Genomic DNA, 14,579 nt, shown 5'->3' with positions numbered 1-14,579 from the left:
ACAGGTCACGAGCCGGGTTTAGCAACGGAGGGTCAGATCAAAGGAGAACGCAAAAAATAGTCGAGTCACAAGCCGAGTCAGATTCCAGGAGAGTCACGAGAGTCAGAACAGAGTAGTAGCAACACAAAGACACAAGACACAAGTGCAAAGAGCATGTGCGGACCACAGGCTTATATGTCATCAGCCACACCCCTCTGGGGGATGGACCTCAGAGACCTGAAGGCATAAAGGATTCCCACCATGCTCAGCAGAAATCCAAGATGGACGCCAGCACATGGAGTAACATAACCTCAGGGAAAAGGTAGGACCTTGACATTCAGTTATGATTGAACACAGTGAGTGATTGGTGCCAATCAATCATTGTGTTCACTCAGGAAAAGAAGGGGCTGATAAATGTGATATATTTACCAGACCTTTCCCCCACTCTCCATCCTAAAGGATCCTATTGCGTGACTGCAGCTGCTGGAGAGGAGGGAAGCCAGCAGCACTGCAGGGGTGGGGGCATACAGGGGGGCCCAGGCAGCAGAGGGAAATGTATAGTGCACAGAGAGGGTGATGGGGGGGGGCAATTACTGGAACCGATCCCCTGTATGGCTCCCTCTGCAAGGGGTGAAGGAGCGAGTTCCTGCACCTATTCTCTGAGTAAAAAAACCTTGCTAACCCTCAAAAAGTATGCAAAGCATGACTTCACTGGCTGCATGCTAATTTCAAGTCAAGAAAATCTAAGGTCACAGTATCATCATGACAGCCAGCACCTAGGATTTTAAGAAGGAGGTCATCCATGACAGCACCATGTTTTTTTTTATGACAGGTTAAAAGCAGATCCCAGTCTCAAACTAGGGACTAGGGGTTCTAGTCCCTCTCCACTCAAACAAAAAAAAAAGTGTTGCCTTTAGTTTTACCTTAATATCTTCTTCTGAAATAGTTTTTAAAAGTTTTAAACTCGTCTTTTATATCTTTAAAATTTTTCTTATCTATATGTATACAGTCACTATGGGGAGAGAGGGCACAGGAGATGCTGCCTGCTTCATGGCTCCACTTGTCTGATTGACACCTTGTAAAGAACCTTATGAAGGAAGGGAGGGAGGGGGAGGAGTCACTGAATTCTGGAGCTGAAACACTGGAGCCGTTAGCTCCCTCTGTTGGCTGGATAATACAAATATTTACAAATTTTGCAATACATATTTAACTAAATGGGAACAATATAGAAATATATTCTGAACTAATTTTATTTTAATTATGACCATAATACATAAAGAGAGTATGAAACACAAGATATTAACCTCTCTGTTTTTATTTTTATCCAATCATCTAAACAGTTTGTAATTGCTTTTGTCTGTCTCAGAATGAAATAAAATCCATTTATACACTTACCTCAGACTCCTCTGTGACTATATGAGCAGTAAATGGTATTTATACACATGGGGCAGATTTGTAATTGGATTCTTGAATGTACATGTATCTCAGTGCAACCAATATAATGAATAATTAACGAAAATCCTTCCAGGATGAATCTGTGTATCAGTGGTGTGATAGTAGTAATCACAACGAATCGTGTTCAGTCCCACACAGTGCTCTAGAGTCCAATGTGCAATCCACCACCACCATGTACTCACCTGAGGACTACTTGTTAGGTAGCAGATGTAACAAAGGGTCTGTATTATCCACTCTCCGACAACTCGATGGTCCATTTATGTTCTGAAAGGAAATGCTCACCACACGGAGCCCGGAAAACGGTATATAGAGTAGTATTTCATTTTAAAAGTACAGTGAGGTCCATAAATATTGGGACATCGACACAATTCTAACATTTTTGGCTCTATACACCACCACAATGGATTTGAAATTAAATGAACAAGATGTGCTTTAACTGCAGACTGTCAGCTTTAATTTGATCCAAATCAGGTGAACGGTGTAGGAATTACAACAGTTTGCACATGTGCCTCCCACTTGTTAAGAGACCAAAAGTAATGGGACAATTGGCTTCTCAGCTGTTCCATGGCCAGGTGTGTGTTATTCCCTCATTATCCCAATTACAATGAGCAGATAAAAGGTCCAGAGTTCATTTCAAGTGTGCTATTTGCATTTGGAATCTGTTGCTGTCAACTCTCAAGATGAGATCCAAAGAGCTGTCACTATCAGTGAAGCAAGCCATCATTAGGCTGAAAAAACAAAACAAACCCATCAGAGAGATAACAAAAACATTAGGCGTGGCCAGAACAACTGTTTGGAAAATTCTTAAAAAGAAGGAACACACCGGTGAGCTCAGCAACACCAAAAGACCCGGAAGACCACGGAAAACAACTGTGGTGGATGACCGAAGAATTCTTTCCCTGGTGAAGAAAACACCCTTCACAACAGTTGGCCAGATCAAGAACACTCTCCAGGAGGTAGGTGTATGTGTGTCAAAGTCACCAATCAAGAGAAGACTTCACCAGAGTGAATACAGAGGGTTCACCACAAGATGGAAACCATTGGTGAGCCTCAAAAACAGGAAGGCCAGATTAGAGTTTGCCAAACGACATGTAAAAAAGCCTTCACAGTTCTGGAACAACATCCTATGGACAGATGAGACCGACATCAACTTGTACCAGAGTGATGGGAAGAGAAGAGTATGGAGAAGGAACTGCTCATGGTCCTAAGCATACCACCTCATCAGTGATCATGGTGGTGGTAGTGTCATGGCGTGGGCATGTATGGCTGCCAATGGAACTGCTTCTCTTGTATTTATTGATGATGTGACTGCTGACAGAAGCAGCCGGATGAATTCTGAAGTGTTTCGAGAATATTATCGGCTCATATTCAGCCAAATGCTTCACAACTCATTGGACGCTTCACAGTGCAGATGGACAATGACCCAAAGCAGACTGCAAAAGACACCAAAGAGTTTTTTAAGGGAAAGAAGTGGAATGTTCTGCATTGCACAGCATGCCTCTCCAGGAAAACACACATAGTTAACCCTTTGATCACCCTAGATGTTAACCCCTTCCTGCCCAGTGCCATTAGTACAGTGTCAGTGCTTTTTATTAGCGCTGATCACTGTATTAGTGTCACTGGAGATGCCAGTGGCAGTTAGTCAGTCCCCCCTCCCCCAGTGTCAGAATGCCCACCACAGTCCAGCAATAAGTATAAAAAAAATGCCAGTATATATACTGCCATTTGTAAACGCTCCCTGCACACAGTTAACCTTTTGATCACCCCTTATGTTAGCCCCTTCCTGCCCAGTGCCATTAGTACAGTGTCAGTGCTTTTTTTTAGCACTGATCACTGTATTGGCATCACTGGGGATGTCAGTGACACCAAGTTAGTTCCCCCCCAGTGTCAGAATGTCCTCCGCAGTCCCGCTATAAGTCGCTGATCGCCATCATTACTAGTAAAAATAAAAAACAATTAAAATCCCAGTATATATGCCACCATATCTAAATACTATAACTTTCAAGTAAACCAATTCATTTACACTAAAAGGGATTTTTGTTTGCAAAGACACGGAGAAGATGGGCCTAAATTTATGACAAAATTAGATTTTTAATTTTTTTTTCTACTGGACGTGTTTAACCCCTCGCCTACCAGGCACTTATACCCCCTTATTTACCAGGCCAATTTTCAGCTTTCAGCGCTGCCGCACTTTGATTGACAATTGCGCGGTCATGCAACATTGTACCCATATGAAATTTTGATCATTTTTTTCTCACAAATAGAGCTTTCTTTTGGTGGTATTTAATTGCCACTGGGTGCTTTACTTTCTGCGCTATAAATTAAAAAAGTGCAAAAAATTTGAAAAAAAAAAAAGTTTCTTTGTTTCTATTATAAAACTTTTCAAACAGGTATTTTTTCTCCTTCACTGATGTGCGTTGATGAGGCAGCACTGATGGGCACTGATAGGCGGCACTGATGGGCACTGATAGGCAGCACTAAAGGGCACTGATAGGCAGTACTAATGAGGTGGCACGGATAGGCGGCACTGATAGGCAGCACTAATGAGGTGTCACGGATAGGCGGTACTAATATGCAGCACTGATAGGCGGCACTGATAGGTGACACTGATGATGGGTACTGATAGATGGCACTGACTGGCATCACTGCTGGGCACTGACTGGCGGCACTGACTGGCACAACCGCTGGGCACTGACTGGTGGCACTGACTGGCAGCACTGCTGGGCTGCACTGGTGGGTGGCACTGGTGGGCAGCACTGGTGGGTGGGCACAGGTGGGTGGCACTGGTGGGCACAGGTGGGTGGCACTGGTGGGCACAGGTGGGTGGTCACAGGTGGGTGGCACTGCTGGGCACAGGTGGGTGCACTGCTGGGCACAGGTGGGCGGAGCTAGTGGGCGCACTGCTGGGCACAGGTGGGCGGAACTTGTGGGTGGCACTGCTGGGCACCGATCATCAGGGCACTGATCATCAGTGGCCCTGATGATCTGTGCCGATCCCCGCTCTGACAACTGCCGGTTCTCGGCAGTACTTTCCTCACGATCTGACAGCGTGAGGAAAGTGCAGCCGAGAACCGGCACTTGCATTTCCCTGTGATCAGCGTGTCATTGGACACCGCTGATCACGTGGTAAAAGGCCGGTATGATCGGCCTTTTACCACATCTCGTGATCAGCTGTGTCCGTAGGACACAGCGATCACGGAGATCGGCAGGTGCGCGCCCCCTGGGCCGCGCAGGAGAGCGCGTTCTGGGGGGACGTCATATGACGTCCACCCAGAACTGGCAGGCCGCAGTGAAGCCGTCATTCGGCTATCTGCGGTCGGCAACTAGTTAATAGCAAAAAGTCCAAAATATTTTTTTTTTCTCAAAATTGTCGATCTTTTTTTTTTATAGCTCAAAAAACTAAAAACGCACGGTTGATCAAATACCACCGAAAGAAAGCTTAATTTGTGGTAAAAAAAGATGTAAATTTAATTTAGGTGCAGCGTTGCATGACATGCATGCACAATTGTCAGTTAAAGTAATGCAGCGCCGTATCGCAAAAAAATGCCCTGGTCAGTTCGGGGGGGGGGGGGGGGGTGGGGTAATCCTCAGGAGGGCGAGGGGTTAATTAAGCAAGTTGTGTATGTTTTGGATCCTTGCAGATTCAACCAATATCTTATTGAGAAACATTGTGAATGAATTACATTTTTTACGACAGGTTTGGCAGTCGCCTCTTCCTCAAAAATCTGACATGGTGGAGTAACAGTTACATTCCTCTATTTTGGGTTGGTTTGAAATGTACAGATGTGAAAGTCCTATCTATAGACTACTTTTGTTAGAAGAATAACAATTACACCCCGGTCATATCGAGTGCGATTTGCATGCTATGTGACTTGCAAACCGTATGGAAAGTCGCACCCTATCAGGGGCGGACTGACCATTAGGGTACTTGGGCTCTGCCCGAGGGCCCGGGGTCAGTAGGGGGCCCCATGAGATGCCCCTGGTACCTTTCATAGGTTTTTTTGGGTGTAGTTTGAGTGTAGGCGAGGACTCAGGAGCCGCATGATTGCCTATTGCCCGGGGGCCCCATGAGTTGTCAGTCCACCCCTGCACCCTATTGTCTGGTATTAGAGCGGTCATATCGATGCGGTTCTGACTTGGTCGGAGCCGCACCGATTGTTAAAGTTGTCCGTGCATTACTTTTGTTACGCTTTGCATAGACATGTGTGTCAGAAGTCTTGCAAATCGCAACTAAAATCGGCAGGTCATCTGATCTTGAAACCACGCGACTTCACTTCAACTTTGATGTGACCGGAGGGGGTTAAAACCTTACCAGTTTCATGTATGGCCTCCATTGGTTTAAATCTCTTAGATTGTAAGCTCCCAGGATCAGGGTCCTCCTATCCCTCTTGTATTGAACTGTATTGTGGCTGTATTGTGTCCCGTCAGGGGCAGACTGACAACTCATGGAGCCCCCTACTGACCCCGGGCCCTTGGGCAGTGCCCGAGTTTCCAAATGGTCAGTCCGCCCCTGTCTCCCGTTATATTGTAAAGTGCTGAGCAAACTGTTAGCGCCATAAATCCTGTATAATAATAATAATAATGCCAATGTTGTGTAAATTGAACAATGAATTATTATGTCATGAATAGAAAACTTCTTGTTGGATTTTTAGACACATATAATACTTCTTCTAGTGTCTTGAGGCGATTATGAATGAAAGAGCCATTGAAATAAAAAATGAAGTGTGATTTTATTCTATCACACAATGGTGTAAAATAACAATGTAAAGCGTATTATGAACAGTTCCATGGAGATAAAACTACTGTAGAAATAACAAGCAAACGTTTACAGATAAGTCACCATTATTTGACTTAGAAGTCCGGCCATGTGCGAACATGTCCTTCATGCTGTCCTTCTAGACTTTGTGAAGAAACAGCCGGAAAGGATGATCTGGTCTTCAGTAAGCACCTGTTCCTGCTTCTCATACGTGTGTGTACGTGTATGTCAAAGTGTCAATATTAGTGTGTGAGCGTGAGTGTGAATCCCACTTGTCCGTTGTCTCATGGCCTTTTATGAGGCAAATTTACGTCATAGTTAGTGATCTTAATGCCTTCTATGGAAATTATTACTGCTTAGCAAAGCCATTTCATATAAGGAAGGGATGCTATACATATGATGTTTGATGGACAGGAACATACAGTATGTATGCTGATGAACCCTCAGCTATATATTTAAAGAATAGTATAGCTTAAGAACATATCAATGTAGAATCACTAAACTATATATGTATCAATGATAGAAACGTATACTAAATACACACAGATACTATTGAAATTAGAGATGAGCGTATCGAACCAGGCGAAGTGGAATTCGTTTCGAATTTCAGGAAAAATTTGATTCGCGTCGAATCCGAATATTAGCATACTTTGGGTGCGCGAATCGGATTTTTCCCGATCAGCCGGCAAAAGTGTCCCTGCAGAGAGCTCCGCTATTTCTGACAGTTCTCTGACAGTTCCTTCACATGTACAGCAGTTGAAACATTGTATCTATTTGTTTCCATTTAGGATACAGATGTTTTTATTCGGAAACAGATACAATGTTTCAACCGCTGTAAATGTGAATGTCAGAGAACTGTCAGAAATAGAGGAGCTCTGCAGATACACTTAGCGGAGCTCTGCAGATACACTTTTTGCCGGCTTGGAATTCTTCTTATTTTCATCCTACTTCTTCTTCTTCTTCATCCTCATCCTCATCCTCAGAAGAAGAGGATGAGGATGAGGATGAAGAAGAAGAAGAAGAAGAAGTAGGATGAAAATAAGAAGAATTCCAAGCCGGCAAAAAGTGTATCTGCAGAGCTCCGCTAAGTGTATCTGCAGAGCTCCGCTAAGAAATAGCGGAGCTCTGCAGATACACTTTTTGCTGGCTTGGAATTCTCCTTCTTCTCATCCTTCTTCTTCTTCTCATCCTTCTCCTTCTTCTCATCCTTCTCCTTCTTCTCATCCTTCTTCTTCTTCTCATCCTTCTCCTTCTTCTCATCCTTCTTCTTCTTCTCATCCTTCTTCTTCTTCTCATCCTTCTCCTTCTTCTCGTCCTTCTTCTTCTCATCCTTCTTCTTCTCATCCTTCTTCTTCTCATCCTTCTTCTTCTCATCCTTCTCCTTCTTCTCATCCTTCTCCTTCTTCTCATCCTTCTCCTTCTTCTCATCCTTCTCCTTCTTCTCATCCTTCTTCTCATCCTTCTTCTCATCCTTCTTCTCATCCTTCTTCTCATCCTTCTCCTCATCCTTCTCCTTCTTCTCATCCTTCTCATCCTTCTCCTTCTCCTTCTTCTCATCCTTCTCCTTCTTCTCATCCTTCTTCTTCTCATCCTTCTCCTTCTCCTTCTTCTCATCCTTCTCCTTCTTCTCATCCTTCTCCTTCTCCTTCTTCTCATCCTTCTCCTTCTCCTTCTTCTCATCCTTCTCCTTCTCCTTCTTCTCATCCTTCTCCTTCTCCTTCTCATCCTTCTCCTTCTCCTTCCTCATCTCCAAGGGCATTTAAATTAAAGGTACAGTGTTCTGCACTAATTTAAAGGCTCTCTAAAGCCTAGAAACCCTTTTTATAAGTTAAATTCGTAGTGAATAAATTCGCATTGAATCGAATTTCTTCCTCAAATTCGGCGAATCAGCCGAATCAAATTTTTGAATAATTCGCTCATCTCTAATTGAAATACATAATGTAATGAGTCCTCCTAATAACCTTGACATAACTACCAGCCTAAATATAGTATACTCAGCCTTCAGCTGGTTTAGCTGTCTCAGCTTAACTTGTATATCTTTTGGTCTCAGCTATAATTGAAGAATTGTAATACTACCATTTGTCAAAAGACCTTTCACACATATTAATATTAATTATGACTAATCATAAAAACCAAATATTTTGCAAGCTTGCCATCAATATAAGTGCCGAATCATAATTTAGATTTATTAACACTTCTGCATGTAAAAGCAATGATTAGTCCTCATGCACACAAGACATTTTTACAGCAACTGTTTTTGGCGTTTGATGTTTTTTTCTGCAGCCAGTAAACTCTCCACAATGTTATCCTATGTGTCTGTACACACAGACGGGAATCAATGTTTTTTGGCTGAAAAAAAACCCCAAAACTAGTGGGTTTCTAGAGGAGTTTTTCAGCTGTAAAAACGCTCTAACGCTGAAAAATGCAGCAAAACGCCACAAACCAGCATTTTTTGACTTTTTTTACCCCCCCCCCCAAAAAAAAACGCTAAAAAACACAAACACGAAAAAGCAAAGCTAAATGCTGAAAAACGCAGCTAAACGCTAATGCAAAAAAGCTAAAAAAACACCCATTTTTAACGTGACTTTACACAGATAACGTTACCAGAATTAACAGAACGTCCCCCCAGTGTGCATGAGGGGTTACTGCATTTCTGAATTCATCCCGCGTAACACAGTATCCCTGCAAAGAGGCAAATGAAGCACAACTGCAAAGAGGCTAGAACTTCAAAATGCCACTTGTACGTTGTGCAGGTTTACCTTGTAAAACCCAATAAAAAAAATTAGAAAAACAATAGTTTCAAAATGATGACTGTTTCCCTTTAACTCAGCCATAGTTGTGCAAAACAATGGACTTCTTCCAACAAGTGAAACCGAAAGTATTCCAGAAAAGTTCATCTTTGTAAGAGAGAGAAAACGAAGCGCCGAGGGCTATAAATACTGAGAAATGGACTATAAGGAGCTGAGAAGTATGATTGAGACCTTCAGCCTGGGTGATGGAGTTCGGGGCAGTCAGGGCTATGAGCGGGTCCTCCTACAGCTGTTTGGCTACACTGGTCATGGCAAATCCTCCTTCATAAACTCCTGTAAATATGTCCTGAATGATGGAGGACCATTTAAAATGTATGCTCATGCTGGACAGAGGGAAGATGGAGGCAGCATGACACTCATAAGAAAATCCTATGAGCTTACCCCCAATATCACCATCGTGGACAACCGAGGCTGCAGTAAGATGACCAGCTTTGAACGAGCCGAGGTCTACGCCCAACTCGGTGAGTAACAGTGAGCATTCTAATACTTCCAGTAATACAAATGTAATTATTCTGATTAACTACTAGAAGACCTATTCCCTGTGCTGTTAGAGGGTTAACCCCTTAGTGACGGAGGGTAAAACAAACATTATTGCCTAAACACCACTTTGCAGCTTTGACATGTGTTAGGAAAACCATCCATATCATCGTGAGGACCTTGTACATTCAGGTGGATTATAGCGCATTTTTGTTTTTCAGGACAAATTGAACTTTCTTTTGCTGGTAAATGGTAACAGATATATATAAAAGCCTTTTTGTGATATGATAAATTCCCAAATTAAATTCAAAATCCTAAATACATCGCAAATAATATAAATGCAATAAATAACAAATTCCCCAAATCAAATAGTCCAATATTAACCACTTGCCTACTGGGCACTTATACCCCCTTCCTTACCAGGCCAATTTTCAGCTTTCAGCGCTGCCGCACTTTGATTGACAATTGCGCGGTCATGAAACATTGTACCCATATGAAATTTTGATCATTTTTTTCTCACAAATAGAGCTTTCTTTTGGTGGTATTTAATCGCCACTGGGCGCTTTACTTTTTGCGCTATAAATTTAAAAAAGTGCAAAAAATTTGAAAAAAAAAAAAAGTTTATTTGTTTCTTTTATAAAATTTTTCAAACAGGTATTTTTTCTCCTTCACTGATTTGCGTTGATGAGGCGGCACTGATGGACACTGATAGGCGGCACTGATGGGCACTGATAGGCAGCACTAAAGGGCACTGATAGGCAGTACTAATGAGGTGGCACGGATAGGCGGCACTGATAGACAGCACTAATTAGGGGTCACGGATAGGCGGCACTGATATGCAGCACTGATAGGCGGCACTGATAGGTGACACTGATGATGGGTACTGATAGACGGCACTGACTGGCATCACTTCTGGGCACTGACTGGCGGCACTGACTGGCACAACCCCTGGGCACTGACTGGTGGCACTGACTGGCAGCACTGGTGGGCTGCACTGGTGGGTGGCACTGGTGGGCAGCACTGGTGGGTGGGCACAGGTGGGTGGCACTGGTGGGCACAGGTGGGTGGCACTGGTGGGCACAGGTGGGTGGCACTGATGGGCACATGTAGGTGGCACTTCTGGGCACAGGTAGGTGGCACTGCAGAGTGGCACAGGTGGGTGCACTGCTGGGCACAGGTGGGGGCACTGCTGGGAATGGGTGGGCGGGGCTAGTGGGCGCACTGCTGGGCGTAACTTGCGGGTGTCACTGCTGGGCACCGATCATCAGGGCACTGATCATCAGTGCCCTGATGATCGGTGCCGATCCTCGCTCTGACAACTGCCGGTTCTCGGCAGTACTTTCCTCACGATCTGACAGCGTGAGGAAAGTGCAGCCGAGAACCGGCACTTGCATTTCCCTGTGATCAGCGTGTCATTGGACACCGCTGATCACGTGGTAAAAGGCCGGTGGGATTGGCCTTTTACCACATTACGTGATCAGCTGTGTCCGTAGGACACAGCGATCACGGAGATCGCCGGGTGCGCGCCCCCTGGGGCGCGCAGGAGAGCGCGTTCTGGGAGGACGTCATGTGACGTCCACTCAGAACTGGCTGGCCGCGGTGAAGCCGTCTTTCGGCTATGCGCGGTCGGCAAGAGGTTAAATCCAAAAATAAGTCCAAAATAAGTCCAAAAACAGTGTCCAAATTTCAATCTTTTTCCTCCAAATATAAGAATTGTTCCTCCAAAAACGTACCTCAAGAAATAAAAATAGACAATCTAGTGCAATTCAATTAATTAAAGAAAATCACCCCGTGAAACTCCACACTTCACTGCAAAAAATATATATTTGTGAAAAAAAAAAAATATATATATATATATATATTTGAATTAGATTCCACCAATCTTAATTTATTACTTTATCATAGTGCATTAAACACATCAATCCAAAATGTGCACACTCTGTGATCACTGCAACTCAGTGAGTGCCTTCAACCACCACACAGTAGTACATATAAGTATATATAGTACAGTAGTATATATATATATATTTTTTTTTTTTCACAAATATATATTTTTTGCAGTGAAGTGTGGAGTTTCATGGGGTGATTTTCTTTAATTAATTGAATTGCACTAGATTGTCTATTTTTATTTCTCGAGGTACGTGTTTGGAGGAACAATTCTCATATTTGGAGGAAAAAGATTGAAATTTGGACACTGTTTTTGGACTTATTTTGGACTTATTTTTGGATTTAATATTGGACTATTTGATTTGGGGAATTTGTTATTTATTGCATTTATATTATTTGCGATGTATTTAGGATTTTGAATTTAATTTGGGAATTTATCATATCACAAAAAGGCTTTTATATATATCTAACACTTTCTAGGGTGGAAAGTATTAACTTTTTGAGGGTATAAGGAGGATACACATCTAACTGGTAACAGATATCTCCTGAATTTTTTTTATATCATAAAGGGAAAACTGGCCCAAAATAGCGAACATTTTTTTTTTTAATGGAGCTGTAAATTTCTTGCTGTTACCACAACCCACCACCAAAGAACAATCCAAAATAAATTAATAAACCAATATGACCTGTGTCCCAGTGGTGAGGAAGCAGTTCTCTGATGGAGTCACCCAATCGGGGTGACAGGCGCTCCATCACACTAATAAAGTGACCGGTGAGAGTATGTATGGCATTGCAATTGTCAGTTAAAATAATGCAGTGACATATCACAAACACAGTCCTGGTCATAAAGGGTGAAAAATCTTCCGAAGGTCAAGTGGTTAACCCAGGGACAATTGCTCTCGGGCTGCTGGCACCTAGATTGTGGTCCCACGAGCTGGAGAACCTTTGTGCAGGGTGAGGCGGAGAATGGCATTGTGACGTATTAGTGACAGCGAGGTTTGAGATCAACCAGTCATTTGTCACGACTCACGAGTTGGTCTAAAGGGCAGTGGTCTGATACCGCGTACGCCACATTCTCCAGTATCTTTGTCGAAGTGGGTCAACTGATTGCAAGTTCTTGTTCTCTTCTTTTCTTTCCAGGAAATTTTTATTCTTTGGATCAGCCTGTGGAGTGGAAAGAGAACTTTAAGGAAGCGGTGTCAGCCCTGATAGAATATAAACCGGACAACATTACCACTGACTTCCTTGTTCCCATATTTGTTTACAGGTGAGACGCGTTATTGGGGCCGTTTAGCCAAAATAGAACAGAATGTAGAAGACAGAATGAATGTTGGCCCTTAGAGGACCCCTTAGGTTAGCGAGCTGTGGTCATAACATATAGATCCTCACTCCCAATAAAACTGATTTGGTTTCTGTTAGATTGTCATTGCATCTGTCCTGACTGAACATACGTCCACATTTATTTATTTTTAATTTCAGGTACTTATATAGCGCCATCAATATGCGCAGCACTTTACATATATATTGTACATTCACATCAGTCCCTAACCCTCAAGGGGTGAACAATCTAAGGTCCCTAACTCACATTCATTGGACAGAAAGGGGCACCAATCTCAGTGTAGATCAGTGGTTCTCAACCTTCCTAATGCCGCGACCCTTTAACCTCCTTGGCGGTATTCCCGAGTGTAGCTCGGGGTAACATTTCAGTACCACAAACGGTAACCCCGAGCTACACTCGGGAATACCATGCGGCACTGCTCCGGCATTTGTTCTTCACTTACCTTACCCTGCGCTCCTGCGATGTGTCCCCTGCAGCGTCCCCGGCCATCTCCTCCGGCCGATGCCGGCATCCGGCTTCTGTGTCCTGTCCCTGTGACGTCGGGACGTACGGGCGCCGCTGGCGGCGGGAAATTTAAAAATTTTAAAAAATGTCTTTTTTTTTTTTTACATTTTACATAGTAAAACATTGCTGTCTCAACCAATTTCACATACATTGTGTCCCAAGTGCTTTGTCCTGCGCCCTGCCTGCATTTTGTCTGTTCTTTCTGCCTGGAAACTGAGAAACGTCCATGGCGTCCAAAAAGCGCCCCTTTAGGTCAGACGCGGTTTTAGACCGGCTAGAGAACAGCGATAGGAAATCAGAACCACTTGCAGAATTGAGTGATAATGATTCGTGGGGGAAATTCCTCATCAGACACTGAAAACGATTCTGCGACTGAGCTCAGTGATGTGCGAACTTGGCGCTCTATTTCACATTTCGGTGTTTTTGGTTTGATTATATTATTGAATTAAATGTATTATTATATTATTATTTTTTATGATTATTTATTAAATTATAATTTATGATTTCCTGTTTCAAATTTCATCCTACCCGGGATGTTTACTAGACTCTTGTTCGGACAGATTTCAGTGAGTTATTCCTAAGAATTACAGGCCGACAATAAAAAAAATACATATTTCCATGCAAAAAAATGGTACCGCTTTCAGCACCAAAAATCGGAAAGAATCATACCGCCAGGGAGGTTAATACAGTTCCTCATGTTGTAGTGACCCCCCAACCATAAAATTATTTTCGTTGCTACTTCATAACTGTAATTTTGCTACTATTATGAATCGTAATGTAAATATCTGATATGCAGGATGTATTTTCATTGTTACAAATTGAACATTATTAAAGCATAGTGATTAATCACAAAAACAATATGTAATTATATATTTACAGGACATGATTTTACATTTATCCAGTAATTATATTTCATGAAGTGTCGTTTTACCTCCGATACTGCTGCTTTCAACACAGCAGCTGCTTTCTACACAGTAGCTGCTCTTTACACACGTGTGACTGGTCCACATAAGTACATTATGGCGCCAACCCTGTCACATACACCTGTATTTGTACAGGGTGTATGTGATGGGGATGGCGCGATGATGTCATCACGTCACGTACTCGTATGTGGGCGTATCTGCATGTGGACGGACCCGCCCGGAGAGGAGCGGTGTCTCGGTTCCTAAGACCATCGGAAACATGTGTGTCCCCATAGGGGTCGCGACCCACAGGTTGAGAACCGCTGGTGTAGATGGTTAATAATTTATTGGTAAAAGCTACTCACAAACGTAAGAAGTAATGAGGCGTGGTAAAAGAATTCCTTTGGTAAGGCGTCAGTCTGCCAGCGATGTGTAAATTGGTCCTCGTCATACAGGATGAGCAGAGATGC

At 43.1% G+C, this 14,579-nt stretch overlaps 1 protein-coding gene across 1 annotated transcript in view; it reads left to right on the top strand.

Moving 5' to 3' along the window:
• The first annotated feature begins 9,089 nt into the window (after positions 1 to 9,089).
• Positions 9,090 to 14,579, top strand: part of LOC149451953 (uncharacterized) — a 13,471-nt gene continuing 7,981 nt past the window's right edge. The window contains exons 1-2 of the mRNA XM_089689910.1: positions 9,090 to 9,461; positions 12,505 to 12,631. Coding sequence (XP_089546036.1) covers positions 9,137 to 9,461; positions 12,505 to 12,631 — 452 coding nt within the window. The 5' untranslated portion in view covers positions 9,090 to 9,136. The remainder of the gene's footprint in view (positions 9,462 to 12,504; positions 12,632 to 14,579) is intronic.

The sequence above is a fragment of the Staurois parvus genome, unplaced genomic scaffold (assembly GCF_062004578.1).
Source record: "Staurois parvus isolate SC_StPar_1 unplaced genomic scaffold, SC_StPar_1.0 ptg000503l, whole genome shotgun sequence".
Taxonomy (NCBI): Eukaryota; Metazoa; Chordata; class Amphibia; order Anura; family Ranidae; genus Staurois; species Staurois parvus.
Note: the sequence above shows the minus strand (reverse complement) of the source record. Positions and strands in the feature narration are given on the sequence as shown.